Source organism: Panthera tigris, chromosome C2 (genome assembly GCF_018350195.1).
Source record: "Panthera tigris isolate Pti1 chromosome C2, P.tigris_Pti1_mat1.1, whole genome shotgun sequence".
NCBI classification, from domain to species: Eukaryota; Metazoa; Chordata; class Mammalia; order Carnivora; family Felidae; genus Panthera; species Panthera tigris.
This window is the reverse complement of record NC_056668.1, coordinates 45,971,885-45,994,873: the sequence shown is the minus strand read 5'-3', so window position 1 is coordinate 45,994,873 and position 22,989 is coordinate 45,971,885. Positions and strand designations below refer to the sequence as shown.

General features: G+C 38.7%; 1 protein-coding gene across 1 annotated transcript; it reads right to left on the bottom strand.

The window, feature by feature from the left end:
- Positions 1–19,831: 19,831 nt before the first annotated feature.
- Positions 19,832–20,800, bottom strand: LOC102950545 (olfactory receptor 5K1). Its single transcript, XM_007095941.2, has one exon. It carries the CDS (start codon positions 20,798–20,800, stop codon positions 19,832–19,834), a length of 969 nt encoding a protein of 322 aa, XP_007096003.2.
- Positions 20,801–22,989: the final 2,189 nt, after the last annotated feature.

The following is a 22,989-nucleotide window of genomic DNA, read 5'->3' as shown; positions in this document are numbered from 1 at the left end:
TCTTTTAAACAAACCAATGTGGGTTCAGAGTCCAGAGAGCAAGAAGTGGGTAGACGGTTGGCACAAATTTCTGAAAGAAAATTGATAGTGGGAGATTGACCCAAAGCAAGTCCTACTGATGTCGGTTAGACTTTTCAGTAAATAGCTAGCTGTTCAACTAGAAACCCTTTAGTGTCTCTGGGAAACCTTTCATTGTCAAAACTTAATGGTCACTGTGCTGTTGTAGATAGCCAGTCAGCCAGAAGTATTAGTGCTATTTTCAGACGTAAGCTATATAAAATAAGGAGATTAGCTAAGAGCCTTTTCCCCAAATATTGGCATATAGCTTTATTCAAGGTGAAGTATGGCAGCTGTTTATCTATACTGTGTTTGTCTGCAAGAAAGGAAGTGAAAAATACAGTGTTTACTTGAAACTTTAACTTCGTAACTGCAGGAATTCCAATTCAGCCAGACAAGAGGATTAACCTTATTTTACTTTACCTTTTTTTGTATTTTTTTTTTTTTAACTCTCCTTAGTATGTCAATAGGATTTTCAGTACCACCAAACCATTTTGGATTTTTGCTCCTTGCCTCTTCACACATCAGGCTTAAGAGTGCTTTCTTTCTAACAGTACTTTGGGGTCATAGAGTAAAATTCTCCCAACTGCTGTCTATGTATTCCAGCTCAGTACCATAAAGAAGGTTCCACCGTAATGACCCTCCGGAGCTAGGAAAACTACCACAAGACCTAAAGCTTTGGCTAGTCATTAACTTCCAACTATGGTCTTTATTTCTTGTGGTGAAATGATGTGCCTTTCCTTGCCTAAATCCCTTCCTGGTGTGTATCAACATTATTTAACATCTTCTAATTCAGTCATTTTTTTATAAATATGTCTATATATAAACATTGAACTTTAAAAAAAATCTTATTTACTTATTCCATTACTGTAGCACTTGACAGATTTTAAAAAATGTAACTTAGTAATTTCTTACAATATCCTAAATCTGTCTTTTTTAAAAAATAAAAAATGAGAAGAAACTCAATATTGTTTAGTGTCTGAGTTGATGTAAATCTCAATATTTTAGGATAAAGAAGTACAGGATTCTGAATGAGGATCTCTGTGTTTCTCTGGAAAATGCGTTGTTGCTAGGGTCTCTGTTTTATCTTCCAAAAAATATGGGAACCCCTTACGCCCATTAGAAAATAAGACACTCTTCAGAGTTTTAAAACATGTTTTCAAAGTAGTTTTGTGACCTCTATGTATCGTATTTAATGTGGCTAGGGTTTTCTTAAGTTATTTAATGGCTGTGGATGTTTGTGTTCTATTGTAAAATACTCCACTTTCTGACTTAAAGCCAATATTACTCTGCCACCAGTTATTACCTGTGCAATTACTGGCTATCAGTTTTCTACCTCTTCCTAACTCTTGAAGTTCACTGCCTTTCAGCACCTTCTGTAGAAGGCAGAAAAGCTAAGTAAATATACACAAAGCACTTAGGTATGGGATTTTAAAGTTATTGACCAACATGACATTTTTTATTGGGAAGTTACTTATTTTAGACAGTGTCCCTGCCACTTGTCCCTCCAAAGTTGTCTGTGATTGTCAGTCCACCACCAATCTTTCACATGCACTGTGAAAACTCCGTCAGAATCGGACTTGTGAGTTACAGGCTCAGTGGTGGCCTCCTTGAGTATGGAAGCCAGCACCAGAAGCTCTGGGGTTGAATATGTGTTGTAGTTGATATTTTAAGCACATTTCAGAATATCTGAGGTCATCCTCTCTTGCAAAGACTTTTTTCTTTGGAACATAGAGGGCCGTGGTTGTATCATTTGAGGTGAAAATTAGTTTTTCACCTGTCTCTTGCTCTAACCAGGTAAGAGCCATATGAAATTGCTGATATTTGACCCATTTTTGATTAAAACTAATGACATAAAATCAGTGGCAAGTAAAGTTTTATTAATCTCTTTTCACCTAATCTTTGAAAGCAACCCCCAAAGTAAAAACTTAATTTTCAGGTTTTTCAGAACATGAGTTTCACGGTAATTTAAGAAACGCATTAAAAAAATTTTTTTAAATGTCTTTGTGAGAGACAAAATGTGAGCGGGGGAGGGGCAGAGAGAGAGGGAGACACAATCTGAAGCAGGCTCCAGGCTCTGAGCTGTCAGCGCAGAGCCCAACACAGGGCTCAAACCCACAAACGGTGAGATCATGACCTGTGCAGAAGTTGGTTGCTTGACCGGCTGAACCACTCAGGTGCCCCTAAGAAATGTGTTTTAAAATCTTAATTTTATAGTTCCTAACTAATCTCATTAAATGATGTGAATAAATATCTTTTATATCCTTTTTTGGCAAAAGATGCAGTTCAAAAAATTTTAAGGTATAGCCGTAAAAGTTGACACAATAAAAAGGGCAGAATAATCCTGGAAGAATTTATTTGTTCAGTTAACACTGTGCCTACTGTCTATGTCATTAATATAATAGTAATGTGTTACGGTTTACCTCCTCAAAGTGTTTGTGTGTGTGTGTGTGTGTGTGTGTGCGTTTTGGGGGGAGAGGACAGAGTTGAAAAGTCACTTAAAGGTGAACTGATTTAGTCACACCGGTGAGAAGAATGAGATGGCCATAGGATAGATCAATTTAGTTTTCCCATTCCAGAGACGAGCAAATTGCAGACTAGCACTATTAAAACTTATAATATAGATCCAGTTATCTTCATTTGACTGTAAGATAGTGTGAGGGCATTTTAAGAAGTAAGCCTCATGTAAACTTTCACCAGAAATGAAAACCATCTGTTGAATTAACCTGATTTCGCCAGTTACAACACTCCCCGAGATTTCCTGGCTACTGAATGGGTACAGCCCTGAAGATGCAAGTTGTAATTTCACAAGCTTGACGGAGCTCTGTGCTGGCAGAGCTGGGTGGGGTCCTGTCCTCCTTTCAGCCCTCTACTCATAAGGGAATCATGATTCATACTTTGAAAAGAGAGGAATAAAACAAGGAAACACATCTGTGTGTAATTATTTTTCTGTTGCTCATTAGGTGTTCCAACATACAATTGTAACGAGATACATTTTTCCTTGAATCAAATTATGATACATGCCAGTGCCCTGCAGATTCATCATAAGAGAATTTTAAATTGCAAAAAGAGTGGGTTATTTGCTCTATAGAGGAAATTGCCACACGACTCATTTAAATGATCTTCCGTGCTAAAAATTCTATGAGCAAAGTTAACACGCTATTTGACATATTAAGATTTACACACACTCAGCAAATTTACATAAAGTGAGATCTAATTCATATTACTTTATACCTTTGCAGAGTTTTAAAAATGTGAAATATGGAGGGAAAGATAATTCTCTTTCTGTTTTGTCTTCACCTTTTAAAAATACTTGGCTTGTTGAGTAATGCATCACCTTTTATCTTCTGACTCAGTGTCTCAGGGTGTGAACTTGACCTCAGCTCTCCTGAAGCCTTTCCGGCCCTCCCTGTCTTCCAGCCTTCTGTTCTTGTTTCTCTCTATGCAGCTTGTGTTGTAGTTGGTATGTTCATGAGCAACCTAGACTCCCTTGTTCTCATAACCTCCCACAGCCACTTCCTTCGCATTCCATACGCTGGCTTATCTTCATAGACTGTGCTATTCAGTTTTCTTGTCAGTCTCAAGATACCAAGAACGGCTGTTCAAAACCATTAAACTGACTCTGTGTAAAAAGTGATGCTCTTTGACTTTAGCTGCTCAACAATTTTAACCATCTCCAACTGTTGATTTATTACTACTCCCTACCACACAGTCTCAAAATCTCTATGAAAGTCAGTTGTGAGAAACACTCTTCATCCTCAACTTCCATGGAAGGAGTTTTATGTTGTTGTTTTTTCCATGAGGGAGTACTGGAATGAAGTCTTCCAGTTTCTCCAACTGTTTCTGCTCGCCCCTAAAAAAGAAGGAATGTGTTATGATTGGAGATATTGCTAGGATCATGGCATCCGCAAAAAAGCACAGCGTATGCTGGTGAAGGATCTAGTTCAGAAGACAGAATACTAAATTTGTAATTCCAGGTCTGTCACTTAGCCTTTCCAAGCTCCACTTTCCCCATCTGTGAAATGCTAGGATTTTTATACCTGCCTCATACACTTGCCGTGAGGATTATGTAAATTGCTGAACATAAAGTAGCCACTCAAAACCTGCTAGCTGTGACTGGCTGCATGAGGAGGGAATGAGGTTACCAAGCCTATAAAGCAGTGGTTCTCAGCCTAGCCTGCACATTGGACTTGCATGGAGAATTTAAAAACAATATTTGTGCCCCAGAGATTTTCTGATTTATTTGGCCTGGGGTGTGACCAGGTCACTATGGCTTTTTTGTGTGTGTGTTTTTTTTTTTTAATCTTTCAAAGTGATTCCAGTGGGTAACTATGTTGAAAACTATATCTGAAACTACATTTAAAAGCAAGAAATAGGGGGCGCCTGGGTGAGTTAGTGGGTTAGTGAGCAACCCACTCTTGATTTCAGCAAAGGTCACCTTCTTACGGTTCATGAGTTGGGCTCCTTGCATTGGGCTCCGTGCTGGCAGTGTGGAGCTTGCTTGGGATTCTCTCTCCCTCTCTCTCTCTCTGCCCCTCCTCTGCTTGTGTGCACGTTCTCTCCTTCTCTCTCTTGTTCTCTCTCTCTCTCTCTCTCTCCCTCAAAATAAATAAACAGAAAATAAAAAAAAAAAAAAAAACAAGAAATAGGATTCCCTCTCTCCTAGACAGATTGTTAGAAAGACAGTCTAAGGAAACAGTTAAGTAAACAGACCCGGTACAGTGCCTGCTTTCTACAGGCCATTTCTTTCCTGTGCTTTCTAGCACTCTCTTCTGCTGATCACTGGCTCTTTGAGACAGGCCCCACTCCATCACACCACTGCTGGTTGGAGATGTGTAGGGAGAGTGTGCCTGCACACCCAGTACACCCCCGTGGCTCTTCCTAAGGTTCAGATTTGGCAGGAGGTGTTAGGAAGCCTCATTTGTTTTGGCTTCACTACCAAATTACTTTCTTTAATCCAGTACTTTCCGGGACCCTGTACTGTGGTGTAATTAGGCCTCCATAAATAAAGTGAATACTTTGACCCCTGACTGCTTATCAATTCATTGCACTCCTACTCTTTTGGTTAGAATCACATAGGACAGGGCTGCCTGGGTGGCTCAGTTGGTTAAGCATCTGACTCTTGATTTCAGTTCAGGTCATGATCTCACAGGTTGTGAGATCAAGCCCCGCATCAGGCTCTGCACTGACAGCACAGAGCCTGCTTGGGATTCTGTCTCCCTCTCTCTCTCTGCCCCTACCCCACTCATGCTCTTTCTCTCAAAATAAGTAAATAAACCTTAAAAAAAAAAAAAAACAAAAAAAAAACAAAAGGATCACCCAGGACAGAGGCATGAGTGATTGACATTAACCTCTACAGTTGCCAGAAGCACTTGACAATGGACATATAAAATGAGTATAAAATAGTATGTTCCTTGATAGGTTACTGTGACAGTGAAATAGATCCTGAAACGTAAGAGCTGAATAAACGTTAGGTGTTAGTGTCTGGAGGCCGACATAGCACAGGGGGAGAAGGCAGCCTTTGCCTGGCATGTGTAGGAGTTGCAGCTGCTGTGGCTTGTCCTGTGACTGCAGTCTGGTGCGGAATAGGGCTGGGGCTGGTGCTACATTGACGGAGGCAGTCTAGTTTCCAGTTTCAGGTTCGTTTCAAAATGGCGCTTCATTCACTACATGGGCTTTTAAGCCATCCTTGCATCTCAAAGTGGAAGAATTTTTAAAGCTTCTGTTTTTATCCTTTGTCTCAAACAAGACGGCACTAATGTGGAATATTTGTTTCTTCAATGATTTTGAGAAGCATCGGTTGGTGTTTGAAGATCAGCCGCATCATTATCTTGCTTACATTGGATCCACATCCATTGACGGAATGGGAAGAACTTGGATTTCTGTGGCTTATTCTCAAGCTCCTAAAATCAACTACTGCCCCCTGATATGCAATTGGATTTGGATGGTTCATTTTAAGTGCTAAGCTTGTCAACAGATGTCAGGAACACACACCTTAACTTCAACCTCTGGGTATTATTCGTGAGCACTTATAATAAGTTGCAGAGCAGCACTTATTGCCCAGGACTTAAGGGAGCATTCAAGGACATGTAAGATAAGAAATTAACCAGAAAAATTCTAGAAAGACTTCAAACATTTGGGGTTATAACCCCTTCCAGCAAACTAAAACTAAAACTAAAACCACAATGAAATATCCTCTCATACCCATCAGAATGGCTAAAATCAAAAACACAAGAAACAACAAGTGTTTGTGAGGATGTGGAGAAAAGGGAACCCTCATGCCCTATTGGTGGGAATGCAAATTGGTGTAGCCCCTATGGAAAACAGTATGGTTACTCAAAAAGTTAAAAATAAAATACTATATGATCTATCAATTCCACTACCCCGTGGAGGTAAGTGATGCAGTCACATTTCCAAGCTAAGCTCTGAGCTGACAGTCAAGATCATCTTCTAGCCATGTGCTCAGCTGACTTGGATGTCTGTCTAGTCTTGCTGAACTCTCAGATGACTCTGGCCCTCCATTATCTTACAATAACCTTTGAGATTCTAGTCAAGAACCACTCAGCTAAGCCCAATCAACCTACAAAACTGTAAGAGATAATAATGATTTGTTGTTTTATGCTGCTACATTTTGGGGTCATTTGTTATGCAGTCATAGTATCTAGAACAATGCTCTTTCCCATCATAGGCTTTTAAAAGGTCTTTTCTCTTCCTGAATGACTTTTTCTGATACCCCTCCCCCTACCCCTTCCCACTTTTTTACCTGGCTAACTTCTATTCATTTTTCCAATCAAAGCTTAATATTTTCTTATTCAGCACAATTTCCCTGACCATCTACCTTGGGGCTCATTCTCCCTCTAACTATTTTACACTCTAAAGTTCTCAAATGTGGCAGGCAGTAAAATCCAAGTTGAGAAGTGATTCTACTTGTCATCATTTCTTTATTTTTTTATTTTTTGAAAATGTTTATTTATTTATTTATTTTTAGAGAGACAGAGAGCCAGTGGGGAAGGAGCAGAGAGAGAGGAGAGAGAGAATCCCAAGCAGGTTCCGAGCTATCAGTGTAGAGCCCAAGGTGGGGCATGATTTCCCTAACAGTGAGATCATGACCTGAGCCAAAATCAAGTCAGATGCTTAACAGACTGAGCCACCCAGGCACCCCTGTCATCATTCCTTTTAAACTCCTTGGATCCAATCTCCCCATACCTTAAAATAATCTGAGGGAAGTTCTAGGGTTGCTAAGTAATAATGAAATCCTTTTTAAGAGGGACGTGAAAAAAGTTCAGTCCAGTCTGATAATCACGTTTCAGGCCAGTTAGTGAAATATTAAAATTAAAACACCATTCAAAGTTGAAACTGCATCTTCTCTTAGCTTAGGCTTGTCTCTGTCTGGAAACCCTACAATAGGGGAGGGGACTTAGCTTCTGTCAGTTCTCAGTTACTTTCTCCTACATGGACAGAGACTTTCTGAACCTCCATGGTCAAACCATGGAAAGAGTAGATTAGGAAGAAGGACAGTTTAATATGGCTGGTACAGTTGTCATCTGGCCGTGGGGCATGTAGCCCATGCACAATTGCTGGCTCTTTCTCTTTTAAAGACTACTTTTGGGAGTTTCTCAGAGACCCTCCCTCTGCAGACCTTCAGGCTATATTTCTTTTAACAAGTAAAATCAATGTCTTTCCTTTAGCTGTGTGCTTACCACTCTTCCCACAGTCCCTGGGATCCTGGCAGGCTGATTTCTCTCTGTTAGGGTCACACTGCCCCCAGGTTGCTCAGGAGTTCTCTCTCTCCTCTCTCTCTCTCTCTCTCTCCCTCTCTCTTAAACAGGACTCCAGGTCAGCTCCTGTTGTGAGAAAGACATTTAGCTCCCAAAAAACAAAAACAGCTAAGTCCCTCTCAACTCAACTTGGGATCTCGCTGCTTCAGAATTATCTGGCCAAGCCCTTTTATTGTCAGATTTTTCAAGAATGAGTCAAATCTTCTTCCACAGATTTCTCAAACGTCAGGGAGCACATGGCAAGCTCTCTGAGTGAATAAAGCCCCTCTCAACTGGCTTAGTAGGGTGAGGAGGGGGCCAGCTCCCTCCTCACCACAGTGGGTGGGACTTTGGGAAACCCTGTGAGATTGCAGTATCTCTCCCCAGAGATTCTCTCCCAGTTCTCCAAATTCTGCTTAACCTCCAAAGCACTTACAGATCCTTGTGGGGAGTGATTTGCTGAAAGCCCCAAGATGGGTTTTAAGACCACCTTCTGCAAATCCTGCACAGGGGTCTAACCTCTCATTTTAGCATGTGGAGCTTCTGATAAAACCAAACTGAAAAGAGAGGATAAGTTTTATTTAAATCCTGTTAAACATTATTGAATTGTAATCATTTTTAATGTCTCCTTCCTCCCCTGGGTTAGTTAAAGCCCACAAGAGCAGAAATCCTGTCTGACTTTGCTCACAGTAAGCAAGTGCTTAGCACAGTGCATAGTATATGGTAAAATGCTCAATGGGTACTTACTGAATAAATAAACATTATGCAGCTGACTTTCCACCTGCATGAACTAATCTTTTAAGTCTGGTTATCCACAATACTCACTTTCCTGATGCCATGACGTAGATAGACACATAATTTTTACGTTGTGTGCTTCACTATTTCCTCTTATCGGTTATTGGTGCATATTGCTTCAGGAGGAGACTAATATATCTTCTATCTCAAAAATTAGTATTTCCCTCTAAGTAGGGGCTAAATATTTAATTAAAAAGTTGGTTAAATAGAAGAAAAAAACTGAGAGAGTGGAAGCACTGTGGGGAATGAAGTTCTATGCTGGTCAATTACACTGAATATACTAGAAATATCCTATGCCATTTTCTTTCCTTCTTTTTTTTTTTAATTTTTTTAGTGTTTATTTTTGAGAGAAGAGAGAGAGAGAGCTAGCTTAAGTGGGGGAGGGGCAGAGAGGGGACAGAGGATCCAAGGTAGGCTCTGCGCTGACAGCAGAGAGCCCGATACGGGCTCAGACCCACGAACTGTGAGATCGTGACCTGAGTTGAAGTCAGACACTCAACGAGTTGAGCCACCGAGGTGCCCTTTCTTTCCTTCTTAAATACCCTGCATTGGATACATTTCTGAGGAACAGGGATTGTGCCCATGTAGTTCTTTTCACTGTGTGTGGCACTGTGTTATTTCCTACACTAACAGGAGCTCAGTACATGCTTCCCTGGGGATGGCAGGTAGAAAGAGGACACACTGTATAAGAGGGGTTGAGGAGGACACTGAAGATCAGTAAAAAGGAGGACAACCCTCAGGGGAATTTATGCCAGAGATTTCATCACTATGGTCGTTATACCTTGCTTCTGCAAGAATCCTTGACATAATAAATTTCAGTATTACATTGGTTTCCTGTGATAGTATAAGAATACAAGAGGGCTCAGGTGATGTGTTCTTTAAAGAGTCACACTTCCAGGGGCGCCTGGGTGGCTCAGTTTGTTAAGTGTCCGACTTCAGCTTGGGTCATGATCTCACGGTTCGGTTTGTGAATTCGAGCCCCACATCAGGCTCTGTGCGGACAGCTCAGAGCCTGGAGCCTGCTTCAGATTCTGTGTCTTTCTCTCTGCCCTTCCCCTGCTCACACTGTCTCTCTCTCTCTCTCTCTCTCTCTATCAAAAATAAACTTTAAAAAATAATAAATATTATTTTTAATGTTTTAATGTAAAACATTTAATAAACGTTAATAAAAAGAGCCTCACTTCTAGTGCAGCCAACATAAAACTGAGAAGATAATCTGTTTCAGGGCCCCTCCTATCCCTCCTACTTTTAGTTCTGTTTCTTTCTGTCCAGCCTGGTGTCCTCAGGCTGTCCCTGGCCTTCCAGGAATCACGTATTTGGGGTGTTATCTGGCTTTTGGTGTGTAAGAATAATGGCGCCTCATTCCCAGATTTGTTCCTCGTTCCTCTGGGCTGTTTCCCTCCAAATCGCCTGTCAAACCACCTATTAAATTGATCTGTACTATTAGGATAATGAGTCACACCTTCCAGGTAAGTGATTTCCATTTTAACCTCTGGACTTCCAAGACCTTATTCTTAATTTTTTGTTTCCTGTATTTCCCGCTTCCTGCTTGCCTTTCTTTCTTAATATACTTTTTGAGTGTCTCAGTCGGTGCCAGTAAGGTAAGATGCCCTGGGAATGCAGACTGCACGCTGCCCTTAGCATGGGCTGCCACTAAAAACACAACGCAAATCATTTCCTTTAATGTGGAAGCATAACATACTTCATTTTTGAGTCCGTGGACCATATCCTTCATTAATTAATCGTGCTATTGCTTGCTCATTTGGCAGGAAAGATATAATCTGTTCACCACGTTCGTCTCAATATTCTAATGGTGGGATATGTCACTGACCTAGAGATGGAGAGATATTTTGACTAGGAGAATAGCTTGGAGCTCCTGAAATTACCTCATTTTGATGCTCACAGAGCTAGTCTATATGTAGTTGTCTTCCCGGGGTGAATAAATCAATTTTCCCTGCCTTGTGGTCCCCAGTTGTGGTAACCTCAAGTAATTCTTTCAGTCTATGTTCACACTGAAGGCAAATGTGCTGAATGTATGTCCCACAACCTCCTTTGAGAGGACATACTAGTGAGCCTAGTACCTGCCTAACCTGCTCATCCATGTCACAACCCAAAGGTGGTTCTTTTCTCATGTTCCCTCTTTGCTTTTATGAAGAATTAGTTCCACGCAGATGCATATTTCTGCATTTGAAAAAATTCCCAGCAGTTTTTTCTCTTAACAGAAAGTTTTGGATTTTCATCTCAGTCAGTTTTCCTTTATTTCATATGTGCTCTTTCATCCTTATCTTCTTATTAAATTATTATTAAATTAATTATTAAATTATTAATTATTAAAGAAAGTAGATCTGTAAGTAATATCAGTATATAATGATTCAGTTCCCCGAAATTAGCATACCAATTTGATAATGCACTCTTTCCCGCATCAACGTTTGGCTTTCATTCCCTTATGAAAGAGAATTGCCTTGTGAACACATTAAACAGGACTAACTAGTTTTGTTGTGCCTGTCTTCTGGGATTGGTATTGATTCACCAACAAAACAAATATACAAGCATAAGGTGAAGAGTTGAAGATAATTTAAACCAAGTAAAATAATAAGTTCATAGTTAATAAAAAGAAAACGTGTATTTGCCTAAAATAAATTACATTGACTTTTGTTCTACCATATTTCTATCAAGTTCATACCTGTACCTCCTGCCCAATAAAACAAATAATTTTTTAAAAAGCAAATGTATAGCTCAACAGTCAACTGTTTACTGTATAAGATTTTCCTTTTAAAAAATAAACTTAGGGGTGCCTGGGTGGCGCAGGCGGTTAAGCGTCCGACTTCAGCCAGGTCACGATCTCGCGGTCCGTGAGTTCGAGCCCCGCGTCGGGCTCTGGGCTGATGGCTCGGAGCCTGGAGCCTGTTTCCGATTCTGTGTCTCCCTCTCTCTCTGCCCCTCCCCCGTTCATGCTCTGTCTCTCTCTGTCCCAAAAATAAATAAAAAACGTTGAAAAAAAAATAAAAAAAAAAAATAAAAAAATAAACTTAGGTGAGACTGGGTGGCTCAACTTAGGTGAGACCGGGTGGCTCAGTTGGTTGAATGTCCAACTTTGGCTCAGGTCATGATCTCACGGTTTGTGAGTTCGAGACCCGCATCAGGCTCAGAGCCTGGAGCCTGCTTCAGATTCTGTGTCTCCCTATCTCTGTCCCACTCTGCTCGTGCTCTGTCTCTGTCTCTCAAAAATAAACGTTACAAAAAAGCTTTTTTAATAAGTGTAAATAAACTTATTTAGCTTATTTATTTACCATTAGTTATTTATTTGCTTTTTAAATAGCCCACTGTATATCTGATTATATATTAATTAATTAGTGAATTAAAAGATTATCCCTTCTGAGCCTTTTTGGTTATTTCTCTTCTTTTTAGTGTTTTCACTATAAAAAGTGAGCTGAGACAGCGAGAAATTATTCAAACAGCATATTTTATAGTTTATAATAGCAAGTTAGCAAATGTTTTTACTGTAGTAAGTATTGGAATAATTAAGTGTGAGGAGAAGCAGTACTTTGTAATGCAAAATTACACATTCGAATGTTCAAAGGGGCAGGTAGGTGGCATAAAAAGAACGAATTGTTGCCAGATCTCTCAACTTTTCAAGAAAAGTTAAAATTTGCTTTAATGAATGTTCTCCCAATTGTTAAATCTTGGAAATGAATTTTTAAAAAGTACTCTACCGTTCTCTGTACCGCGTGGGCTAAACTAAACAAGTGTGTGCCACCCCTGGATCTTCTGTGACTTCCTATGTGACAACAGAAGATTTGGTTTTGCAGTTAGCCTGGAGTTCAGATCACAAATATTACTGTGGGATATTGATCCAGTGACTAAACCATACTGGGCTTTATTTTCTTGACTGTCACATGGGGATAATAATCATACCTTCCGCATAGTGTTCTCGCTTATTGGGGAGATAGAAGTGAGGGAACATCTGAGGAGCCCAGAAACCAAGGCGACAACCTCAGAGTTCACCTCTTTTTGTTTCAAAACAGCCATCTTCCCTTCATTCAGGGGAAAACAAATTTTACAAAGAACGAGTGAGTCAAGTAGTCCTTAGCATTCTGTGTCTAAACTCAGCCCTTGATATATCCACACCCCTGCCCAATTATCTTTCTCGACTCTTAAACTTTGCATAGGTTGTGATGGCCAACATACCTTATCTCATTCCTCATGCTCTTCTTACAGTGTGATGCTGATGCTTTTCCCGTCAAGGAGTCTCTGGCCCCTCCCCCTGAATGTGAGTAAAACAGTGATGACTGTTGTGACTGTCTCAGTGATGAAGGATAGCAGAAGTGCTGTTATGGGATGTCCAAAACCAGGCCTTCAGAGTGCCATGATGCACTTCTGCCTGGTTCTCTTGGTCCACTCATTCTTGGAACCCAGTTCTGGCTGTAAGGAAACTCAGATGTATATGTTTCCTGGGACTACAGTATCACAAAAGGCTGGCTTAGAAACAACAACAATTTATCATCTCACACATCTGGAGGCTAGGAGTTTGAAATCAAGGTGTACGCGGGGCCATGCTCCCTGTGAAACCTGTACAGAAGAATCATTTCCTGCCTTTTCTTAGCTTTGGGTGGTTTGCTGGCATTTTTGGATATGTTTTGTCTCACATCTGTATCACTCCAATCCTGTATCCTCACATGACATTCTCCCTGTGTCTCCCTACATCGTCTTTCTTCTGCATATCTGTCTCTGTGTCCAAATTCCCCCTTTTATATAAGACACCAGTCATAGGGGATTAGGGCCCACCCAAGTGGCCTCATTTTAGCTTGATTACCTCTTTAAAGATCTCATTTCTCAATAAGGTCACATTCTGAGGTACTGGGAGTTAGGATATCAACATGTTTTTAGGGAGCACGATTCAACCCATAACACCAGGTCCCAAAGAGGTATCACATGTTGACTGAGATCCCATGTAGCAACTAACACCATGGCCAGTCATACAAGTGGAAAAGCCTTTAGGATTTTTTAGGAAAAGCCCCAGCCATCATCTGACTGTAACTGTGTGATAATATTGAGTGAGAACTTGCCTAGGTAAGCACAGTTGACCCCCCAACCATGAGAGATAAAAATATAGTGATTATTACTGTGGTAGGTCACTGAGTATTGGGGCTGTTTAGCAATAACTACCTGGAGCAGAAGTCACAGCAGGGTGGTAAAGTTTTCTTCCCACAGTGGCCCGATATATCTTACAGTTGCAACATTTTGTAGGACCTGGGGCTGGATCAGGCCCTGTCTGTGTTCTGCTTAGGACAGCTCTAGCATTTTTCAGGATGAACATAATAAAGTCCTGCCCTTTTCAGATATTGGAAGTCTCATCTCTCACCTTTTACCAAAAATTCTTTCATTCCCTATATGCACCTTTTCTTTAGGTCCTGCCTTGGCAAATATGATGCATATTTTCTTGCCTCGTCTTAGAATACTTTTCTCAAGGAGTTTCTGTTATTTTTGATGGGCACAAAAGCCAAAAGTAGCTTGGAATGTCAAAGGTTTGAAACTAATGTATCCTTCCTCAAAAATGCTAACTGAGCTTTCAACCATAAACAGTGCAAGCGGAAAGGAGCAAAATGTTCAAGCTTAACTGTTACCCATGTTTTAAAATTTGTCTTTTATTTTTATCAAAACAATTTATATGCAGATCTTGGAAATCATATCATTTTACATTACTTAAAATGAAAAATACCCTCACTGCAACTTCTGCTGTCCCCAACTCTTAACCACTTCAACTCTTTTTAACTTTTCTGAATTTACTTTATATTTCTAAACAAACATAGGAGAAAATGAATGCCATTGGGATTGGCAATGACTTTTTAGATATAACGCCAATGGCATGATCCATAAAAGAAAGAATTGATAAGCTGGACTTCGCGAAAAATAAAATTTCTGCTTGCAAGATACAGATTATTTTTGTGTGTGTGTGTGTGTGTGTGTGTGTGAGTTTTGGCAGACTGTGTATTTCATGGAATTGGTCCATTTCATGAAATTTGTGGGCATAGAGTTGTTCATAATATTTCTTTATTGTCCTTTTAATGTCCATGAGACATGTTTGATTTTTAAGAGTTTGAAATGTTAACCAGGAAGTATTTCCCTAAGAAATATTTTAAAAAATCTTGTCTTGGTCATTATAGAATCATAAAGAAAATTGTTACATATATTTTAAAAGTTATCTTTAAAATTAAGTTTTCTGAAGTTTTGAATGTTGTATATCCATTAACTACAAGATCCATAGAGTATTAGTAAATTTTTAATGATATCAGTACAATGTAAATGTTTGTAGTAAAATATAACCTCTTTTACTTATGACTTATGAGCTATGGAAGATGGCACTAAGTTATGTCTATATCTATTAAGTGTATACATAAAATAGTTTTGAATAAACATAGTTACTGTGCTATATTGTATATTTGTATTGTTTTGCACCAAAGTATACTTCCTTTCCTACCTCATGTGCCCAGTGCTGGTGCCACAGACATCTTAATAAATATTTTTTCAAGGAATGAAAGAACACAATCCACTAGCAAGTTCACCTTTTTTGAAAACTAAATAGAAAAATCATGTCTTCATTTAGCTAAAATTCTGTTTTGAGAAACAAATTAATGAAAACTTCAAATTAATATGAATAATACATTATATTAGCTTTACATTTCTAAAAGACATACAAGACACAGGCACATCCAAGTATGCAAGGAGGTATTTTATTTGCTCTGATGTAGGAAAAGTTATCTACTAAAACATGGGTTGTTTTTTTTTCTCCCCTGTACACAGTCCAAATATAGTCCCATTTCGACAGATTATAAATATAACCTGAGAGTTATGGTATTAAACTGAACTAAAAACTTTTCTGGAGTTGAATGGGCTATAGATTTTACATTCTGCTTCTCTGTTACTTTATCAGCATCACTTATGAGCCAATATTTAAAATCATGTGGTGAGGGGCACCTGGGTGGTTCTGTCAGTTAAGCATCCAACCTCGGCTCAGGCCATGATCTCATCTTGCAGTTCGTAGGTTCGAGCCCGGCGCCGGGCTCTGTGCTGACAGCTCAGAGCCTGGACCCTGTTTCAGATTCTGTGTCTCCCCCTCTCTCAGCCCCTCCCCTGCTCATGCTCTCTCTCTCAAAAATAAATAAAAATTAAAAAAATTAAAAAAAAATCATGTGGTGAAATTGGCTCACTGATAAGGCAGACCTGCACCAAAGCAGCAAGCACTGTCAACTTCAGAGTAATTTTTCTGGGCTGGAAATGAGTAGAAAATGAGGACTAATCATCCGAAAAAAGGAATGGTCTATAAAGGGCAAGTAAATGACATGCCGAGAGGTGTATGTATAGAATAAATATTCTTCATTTCACCAAACTCTGGATACTCGGATAGTTGGAGTCAGCTGGTAACAGAAAATGGCATATTAGGGGTAAAACCCCAATAATTAAAAGGTAAAAAAGAAAGTGTTGCAAGTGTTAAAGATGTCTACAAATCAGCTCAAATGTTAATCTCTGTATACATAATGAGGTCACACCTCAATATTAACTGATGAACCCACACAGAGGTTCTTGCTATCACAGTTAACAGTTTGTAAGTCTCTGAGGTGACAATGGTTTCTCAGGGAAGGAAGAATTGTCATCACACACAATATCCCTGAATGAACTAATCACTCTTGGAGTTAATCTCCCTGTACATATTCGTCCCTGCTTAGCACCACTGTCTTTATCCATGATGCCAATATATTACTTGCTGATATTCTGATATAGTAAACATTATTCGAATCCAATGTGAAATGACCTTGAGAAAGGTGCAGTAGACTTCATGAAGTTGATGAATGTGTTCTTGGAGACCTGCATGAAGGAAACACAAAGTCCCATTGACAAATAGGGCCTGGTAGGATCAGGACAATAAAAACAGATTGAATGGATAAGAGTTTGTGCAGTAAGAATTAGGAAAGATCCTTGGGAGACTTTTGGATATTTTACAAAATTGCTCCATTATTAGCATTTGTTACTATTAGCCCTTGAATTCAAAAGTGAAGTAAAGGTTGTATCTGGTTATCATACTTTATTCTTCTGGAAAATAATGCCAGGGAAAACAATGCTTGATTCATTCTTTGCAAAATTAGTATGCGTTTGTGATTATAACTGAAGTTTGGTTAAGTATAAGATAAAATATTTACTTCCATAAGCTTTAGTTTTATTTTTTAAAGTAAAGTCTTAACCAAATCTCTTTTCTTTGGTTACTATGGTTAACTTTGGTTACTTTGGTTAATATGGTTATATTGGCCAAGATATTAAAAGGCCTAATTTTATGAGACTTTTCTCTCTATAACCAGTAGTACTTAGGTGAAAACAGTCTGTGATTCTGTTTTGCCCAGTGATCATTTCTGAAGTTTTAGAGAGTAGCTTTTGCAGTTCAGATTTACTACTTAAGGAAAGATTAGAGCACAACAATGTGAATCTCACATGCTTTTACCCTAAACATAACTTTGAAAATCCAGACAGGAAGAATAGACTGAGAAAGCCTTACTTTTAAGGACAGCTCCAAAGTCTAAATTTACTTAATAAAAGTACCGTTGGGAAGTATTTATAAGGTAAGTACAATGTATCACCCTAGAAATAAGGATGTAGTGAGTTGGGGGATAAAAAGAAAGTCAGAGAGAAATAATTAGTGTTTGATGAGATGGGATTCTGTGACTTATATTCCCGGCGGGTGTTCTAGGAATGAGATGGGGAGACAATCAAATGCCCATTGAAGTTTGGAGATATATGGCAAAAGGAACCTTCCAGTGGGACCTATGAAAGCTTTCAAAATCCTGCACTGAGCCTACACCATGTGTCATCAGAAGTACAAAAATGGTGCCCTCCAGTCTTCCTGTGGGCCTTTCCTTCAGTTAGGTGCTAGGGTATATCAATAACCTCTAACCCAGTTTTTCCACCTTCTTAGATATCCTAGAAGGGTGGTCAAGAGAATTTACTCAGAAATTAGCAGAGTGAGAGAGCAAGACTGAGCTGACAGACATGACGGGAGCCTCGTGGAGTTAAAAAGTAGATGCTTTAGCTGAAATCACACTTCCATGTCTAGCCTGGGAACTAGATGTGAATGCAGAAATCAAAACTGATAGTGGCACCAGGAGATCACCAGAAAGTTAGAGGATCAAACATCTCAGAGGGATACAGATTGAGAGAGCTCAATCTGTAACATGACACCTGTCTTCAGTGCCATGATATCAAACAAGTACTTGTACATTTAGATGCAATCAAGGAAGGTTGGAGGTAGGGTTGGGAAAATCTTAAACTGATGGGATTTAAATTAGAAACAACCAGGAAAATCTTGAAATATCTCCATTTCAAATCTTGTAATGTCTAATTCTGTGGAATTGGCTCGATTAGATTTTTTGGAGGTTACAAATAGAAACAAAGAGGTTATAATTTTGTATGTGTGAATTAGAGGATTGGAAATACTATATCTATATTCCCACAACTTTTTCTGAATAGACTCAACATGTTGATTTTCCATGCAAAGTTAGCTTTAGGGACTGGCTAGCCTGGACCATAACTGCAACCTGACAATTGCCTTTGGGAATTTATTTTTTTTAATGTTTATTTATTTTTGAGAGAGAGACAGTGTGTGAGCAGGGGAGGGGCAGAGAGAGAGAGAGAGAGAGGGAGACAAAGGATCCAAAGCAGGCTCTGTGCTGACAGCAGGGCTCAAACCCATGAAGTAGTTTGAGACCACGACCTGACTCGAAGTCGATTGCTTAACTGACTGAGCCACCCAGGCACCCTGCCTTTTGGGAATTTAGATGGGACCTCAGAGCATCAAGAGAAGAGGTAGAAGAGGGCTTTTTTCTTTTTGATACGGGTCCTCCTTTTTCCAGAAGTTAGTCATTAAAATCGTGGCAATGTTCTATTGTTTAAGAAGATGAAAAAACTGATATTTTGGTAACAGATATATCCCAGCACCTACAGCAGTGCTTCCACATAAGAAGCTGTCAATAAATCTATGTTGAATAAATAAAAGTTATTCTTTCATTTTGTCACATCAAAATCTTTAATTCTTAAAAAAATAAATGGGATCATTTAATTTTACTTGCATTCCACAACTTCAGGTTTTGCAGTGGAGAGAAAGAAAAAAAATAAGGAATTATTATTGTAGGTAAGTCCTATCCATGGTTCAACAATTGTGCTTTTCTTCATGTCTATGTATAATGTAGTGGTGTCCTCGTTGTTGAACCCCTTCCTCACCTCTCAAGATAGAGGAGTTTAGTGTAGCTCCCTGACCATGGAGGTTCTTCAAATCTTAGATGAAGTTTGACTACTTGCCTGGAACTTTATGTTATGGGCATCTTTATGAGAGTACATGGGAGTAAATAGCCCTCTCTCATAACTACTCTTTTTTTTAAGTTTATTTATTTATTTTGAGAGAGATAGTGTGTGGGAGAGGCAGAGAAAGAGAGAGAAAAAATCCCAAGCAGGCTCTTTACTGTCAGCACAAAGCCCAATGCGGGGCTCAAACTCACAAACCATGAGATCATGACCAGAGACGAAATCAAGAGTTAGAAGCTTAACCAACTGAGCCACCCAGGTGCCCTTGAAGATAACCACTCTTGAAATCGGCATTCTGTGTTTAACCATTTAACCCCAAGGGAACTTTAACTTGAAAATATAATAATCACTTTTACTTGACACCTTCATTTCCTCACACCTCTATCCGAACTATAGTGTTGCCAAAATGCTATTAAAACTGCTTCCTAAAATTTATTTGCTTCAACTTTGCCTCTCATGGTTTAGTGATTTCATTGGTCAAAGTTTCTCATGCCCTTAAAGTCTTTTAGCCTAACTGGAGTGCTCATGCTCCAGTTAAAGTGGACTGGCTGTAAATGTTTAATAGAATTTTCCTTTATATGTGTAACTGTCAGTTTTGTTGTTTTCTTTTTGGGCGCTGATAATCCCAATCCCTGATGCTGACATAGTCCATGAGCTTGTCAACGTGCTAAATTGCTTTTTGAATGAATTCAAAATTTGGTTTTGATTTTTGTTATTTTGAATTAAGACTTAGCACAGTTTATTCTTTCCTATATATTTTCTACCATATGTATTGCTTCCTAAATTGATTGTATTATGATGTATTTTAGTATTTTACATATAATTTGTGCATTTTCTCTGTGTAATTTCACTTGGAAGGGTTTCTTACATCTAATTCACTAAGCTACAGTAGATGTCATTTGTTTCCAATTTTCATGAGATTTTTTTTTCTTCATAATTTTTCTCAGGACAGTTATTACTTCCTTATTCCTCAGGCTATAAATAAAAGGATTTAGTAAGGGAACTACAATTGTAAACAGAATAGCAGCTGGTGTATCTTTATCCCCCTCTTCGAGCAAATTTGGTCTAATGTACATGAAAAAAAGAGATCCATAGAATAACGAAACAGACAAAAAGTGGGATGCACAAGTAGAAAAGGCTTTGGTCCTTCCTTCTTTGGATTTCATTTTGAAAATAGTAAAGAGAATGTACAGGTAAGATATTAAGACACTGCTTATGGTGAAGACTTGAATTGACCCTGAAAAGATAAATAGTACCAGTTCATTGACATAAGGGTCAATGCAGGAGAGTCTGTATAAAGGAAGAATATCACAGTAAAAGTGGTTGATGTGATTAGATCCACAGAAAGCTAACCTAAATAGAAGCCCTACATGAATCATGGAATGTAGTTTTCCAGCTATGAAGGCTCCTGTGGTCATCTGAATGCAGAGTTTCTTTGACATCATGGTGTGGTACTGTAGTGGGCTACATATGGCCACATAGCGGTCATAGGCCATTGCTGCCAGAAGAAAGCAGTCTGCAGTTTCAACGGTGCAAAGAAAATAAAATTGTGCCATGCATTCATAGAGAGAAATCATTCTGTTCTCAGAAAAGAAGTTCCCTAACATCTTAGGAGTAATGGCACAGGCACAGCAAGAATCCACAAGAGCGAGGTTGCCCAGAAAGATGTACATTGGCATGTGAAGATGAGGCTCTTTTGAAATCAATATCACCAGGCCAAGGTTCCCTACCATGGTGATCAGATAGATGACAAGGAACACCAAGAAAAGAAGCGTCTTCAATTCTGGGTGATCTGTAAATCCTGTCAGGATAAACTCACTTTTCATGGTATGATTTTCTTCAGCCATTCCTGAATTCTCTGTTGAGAAAAAAATTGTGGAGAAATTAGGTACTAATTTATAATATGTCCAACTTGCCTGCCAATCTAACTGGTTCATAAGGATGAGGAACATATTCTATAATGCTTTCGCATGTTATGTGGATTTGACACATGCCTAATTCTGAGTTAGTATCAATCTCTTGAAGCTATTACCTATGTAGCTACTCTTTAACATTTTTCCAGTGTATTTTCAGGAAATATATCAGATTATATGCACAGAAATGGCTTTTGAGGTCTTAAGAGAAATATTCAGTGCAAAAAGCTTCTCTCTATGGATTAGGGAAAGCTGATTCATAATTTCAATGTCAGCAATTGGTATCAGTGTTCCCAAACAATTTCAGGGACTGTATATGTATTAACAGTGATGTTGAAAAGACGACTTTCATACACTTATGTTCACAGCAGCATTATTCACAATAGCCAAAGCTGGAAACACCCCAAATGTCCATCGATGAATGAACGGATGAACAAAATGTGGTATATACATACAATGAAATATCATTCAACCTTTAAAAGGAATGAAATTCTGACACATGTTAAAACATGGATGATCCTCAAAGATGTTAAGTGAAGTAAACTAGACACAAAAGGACAAATACTTTATGATTCCACTTACACGAACTAAAGTAGTCAAATTTATAGAGACAGAAAGTAGAATGATAGTTGTCAGGGAGAGGGAGGAAATGGATACTTATTGTTTAATATGTATGGGGTTTAATTCTGGGAAGGTAAGAAAGTTCTGAAAATAGAGAGTGATGATGGTTGCATAATAATATAAATGTACTTAATGCCACTAAACCTTATACTTAAATATGGTTTAAATTTTGTTATGCATATTTTATCACCACAAAAAAAATTTTTAAAACGATTTTCATTTGCACATTCTTAGCAATTCACTATTGTCAATGCTAGTGGTATACAAGTTTATTTTTTTTATTTTTTATTTTATTTTACTTTTTCAATAGGCTTTACGGCCAGCACAGAACCCCATGTAGAACCCAGCTCTGAACCTGAGGCAGAGACCAATGCAGAGCTTGACCTCACTACCCTGAGATCATGACCTGAGCTGAGATCAAGAGTCAGATACTTAAGCAACTGAGCCACCCAGGTGCTCCTATTTAAAAATAAAATGCTTTGGGGGGAAAAGTAGGGCTATTTGTGAAATATTTATACCCCTTTGGCTGGGAAGGGAAACTGATATGGATAGAAGCAGAAAAGAGAGAGAAGGAGGGAAAAGAAAAAAAAATGACTGTATTTAAAATGTTTCAGGTCAATGGGGTGCCTGGGTGGCTCAGTCAGTTAAGCGTCCAACTTTCGTTCAGGTCATGATCTCCCACCCAGTTCGTGAGCTCCAGCCCCGCATCAGGCTCTGTGCTGACAGCTCAGAGCCTAGAGCCTGCTTCCGATTCTGTGTCTCCCTCTCTCTCTGCCCCTCCCCAACTTGTGCTCTGTCTCTCTCTCTCTCTCTCAAAAATAAATAAACATTAAAAAAAAAAGTTTCAGGTCATTTATAATACCATTCACACATGCAACGTAAAATTGTTCATATATGCATGTGCATGAATAAATTTAAATGCTATCAAAAGAAATTGGAGAAATCTTAAGGGCTAAGAGTTGATAAATTCATTTATATACATCGAGAACATCATGAGTAAAATCAAATGTCAAATGGAAACTGAGAAATTATTGCAATAAATATGATAATGCTTCTATAGCTTTATTCTAGAAATAGCTTATAGAAATCAGTATAAATGATGGCTAGAAAACAGATAAAGGACAGGAACAGAAAAATCTCGAAAGAAATACAATTTCGAAAAAATAAAAATGTCTTATTTCATTACTAATCAGAAAGATATCATTTTAAATGAGAGGGCAAATTTGTTTTGCTTTTCAAAATAGTAAGAATTTTTTAAAAAACAAACGATCCTTTCTAGTTCTAAAATACACTGAGATGGGAACCCAACTGCATCCCTAGTGGAAGTATGAATTGGTGCCATCACTGGAAAATAATTCGGTAATTAATTGCAGAAAGAAATATTTACAACCTCAGGAAAAGACTTACATATAATGTCCACTGTAAAAAATTCAAAACACCTGAAGGGTAAACATTTGCTCAGTACGATTAAGTAAATGTGAATCATCCATGTGATGGGATAT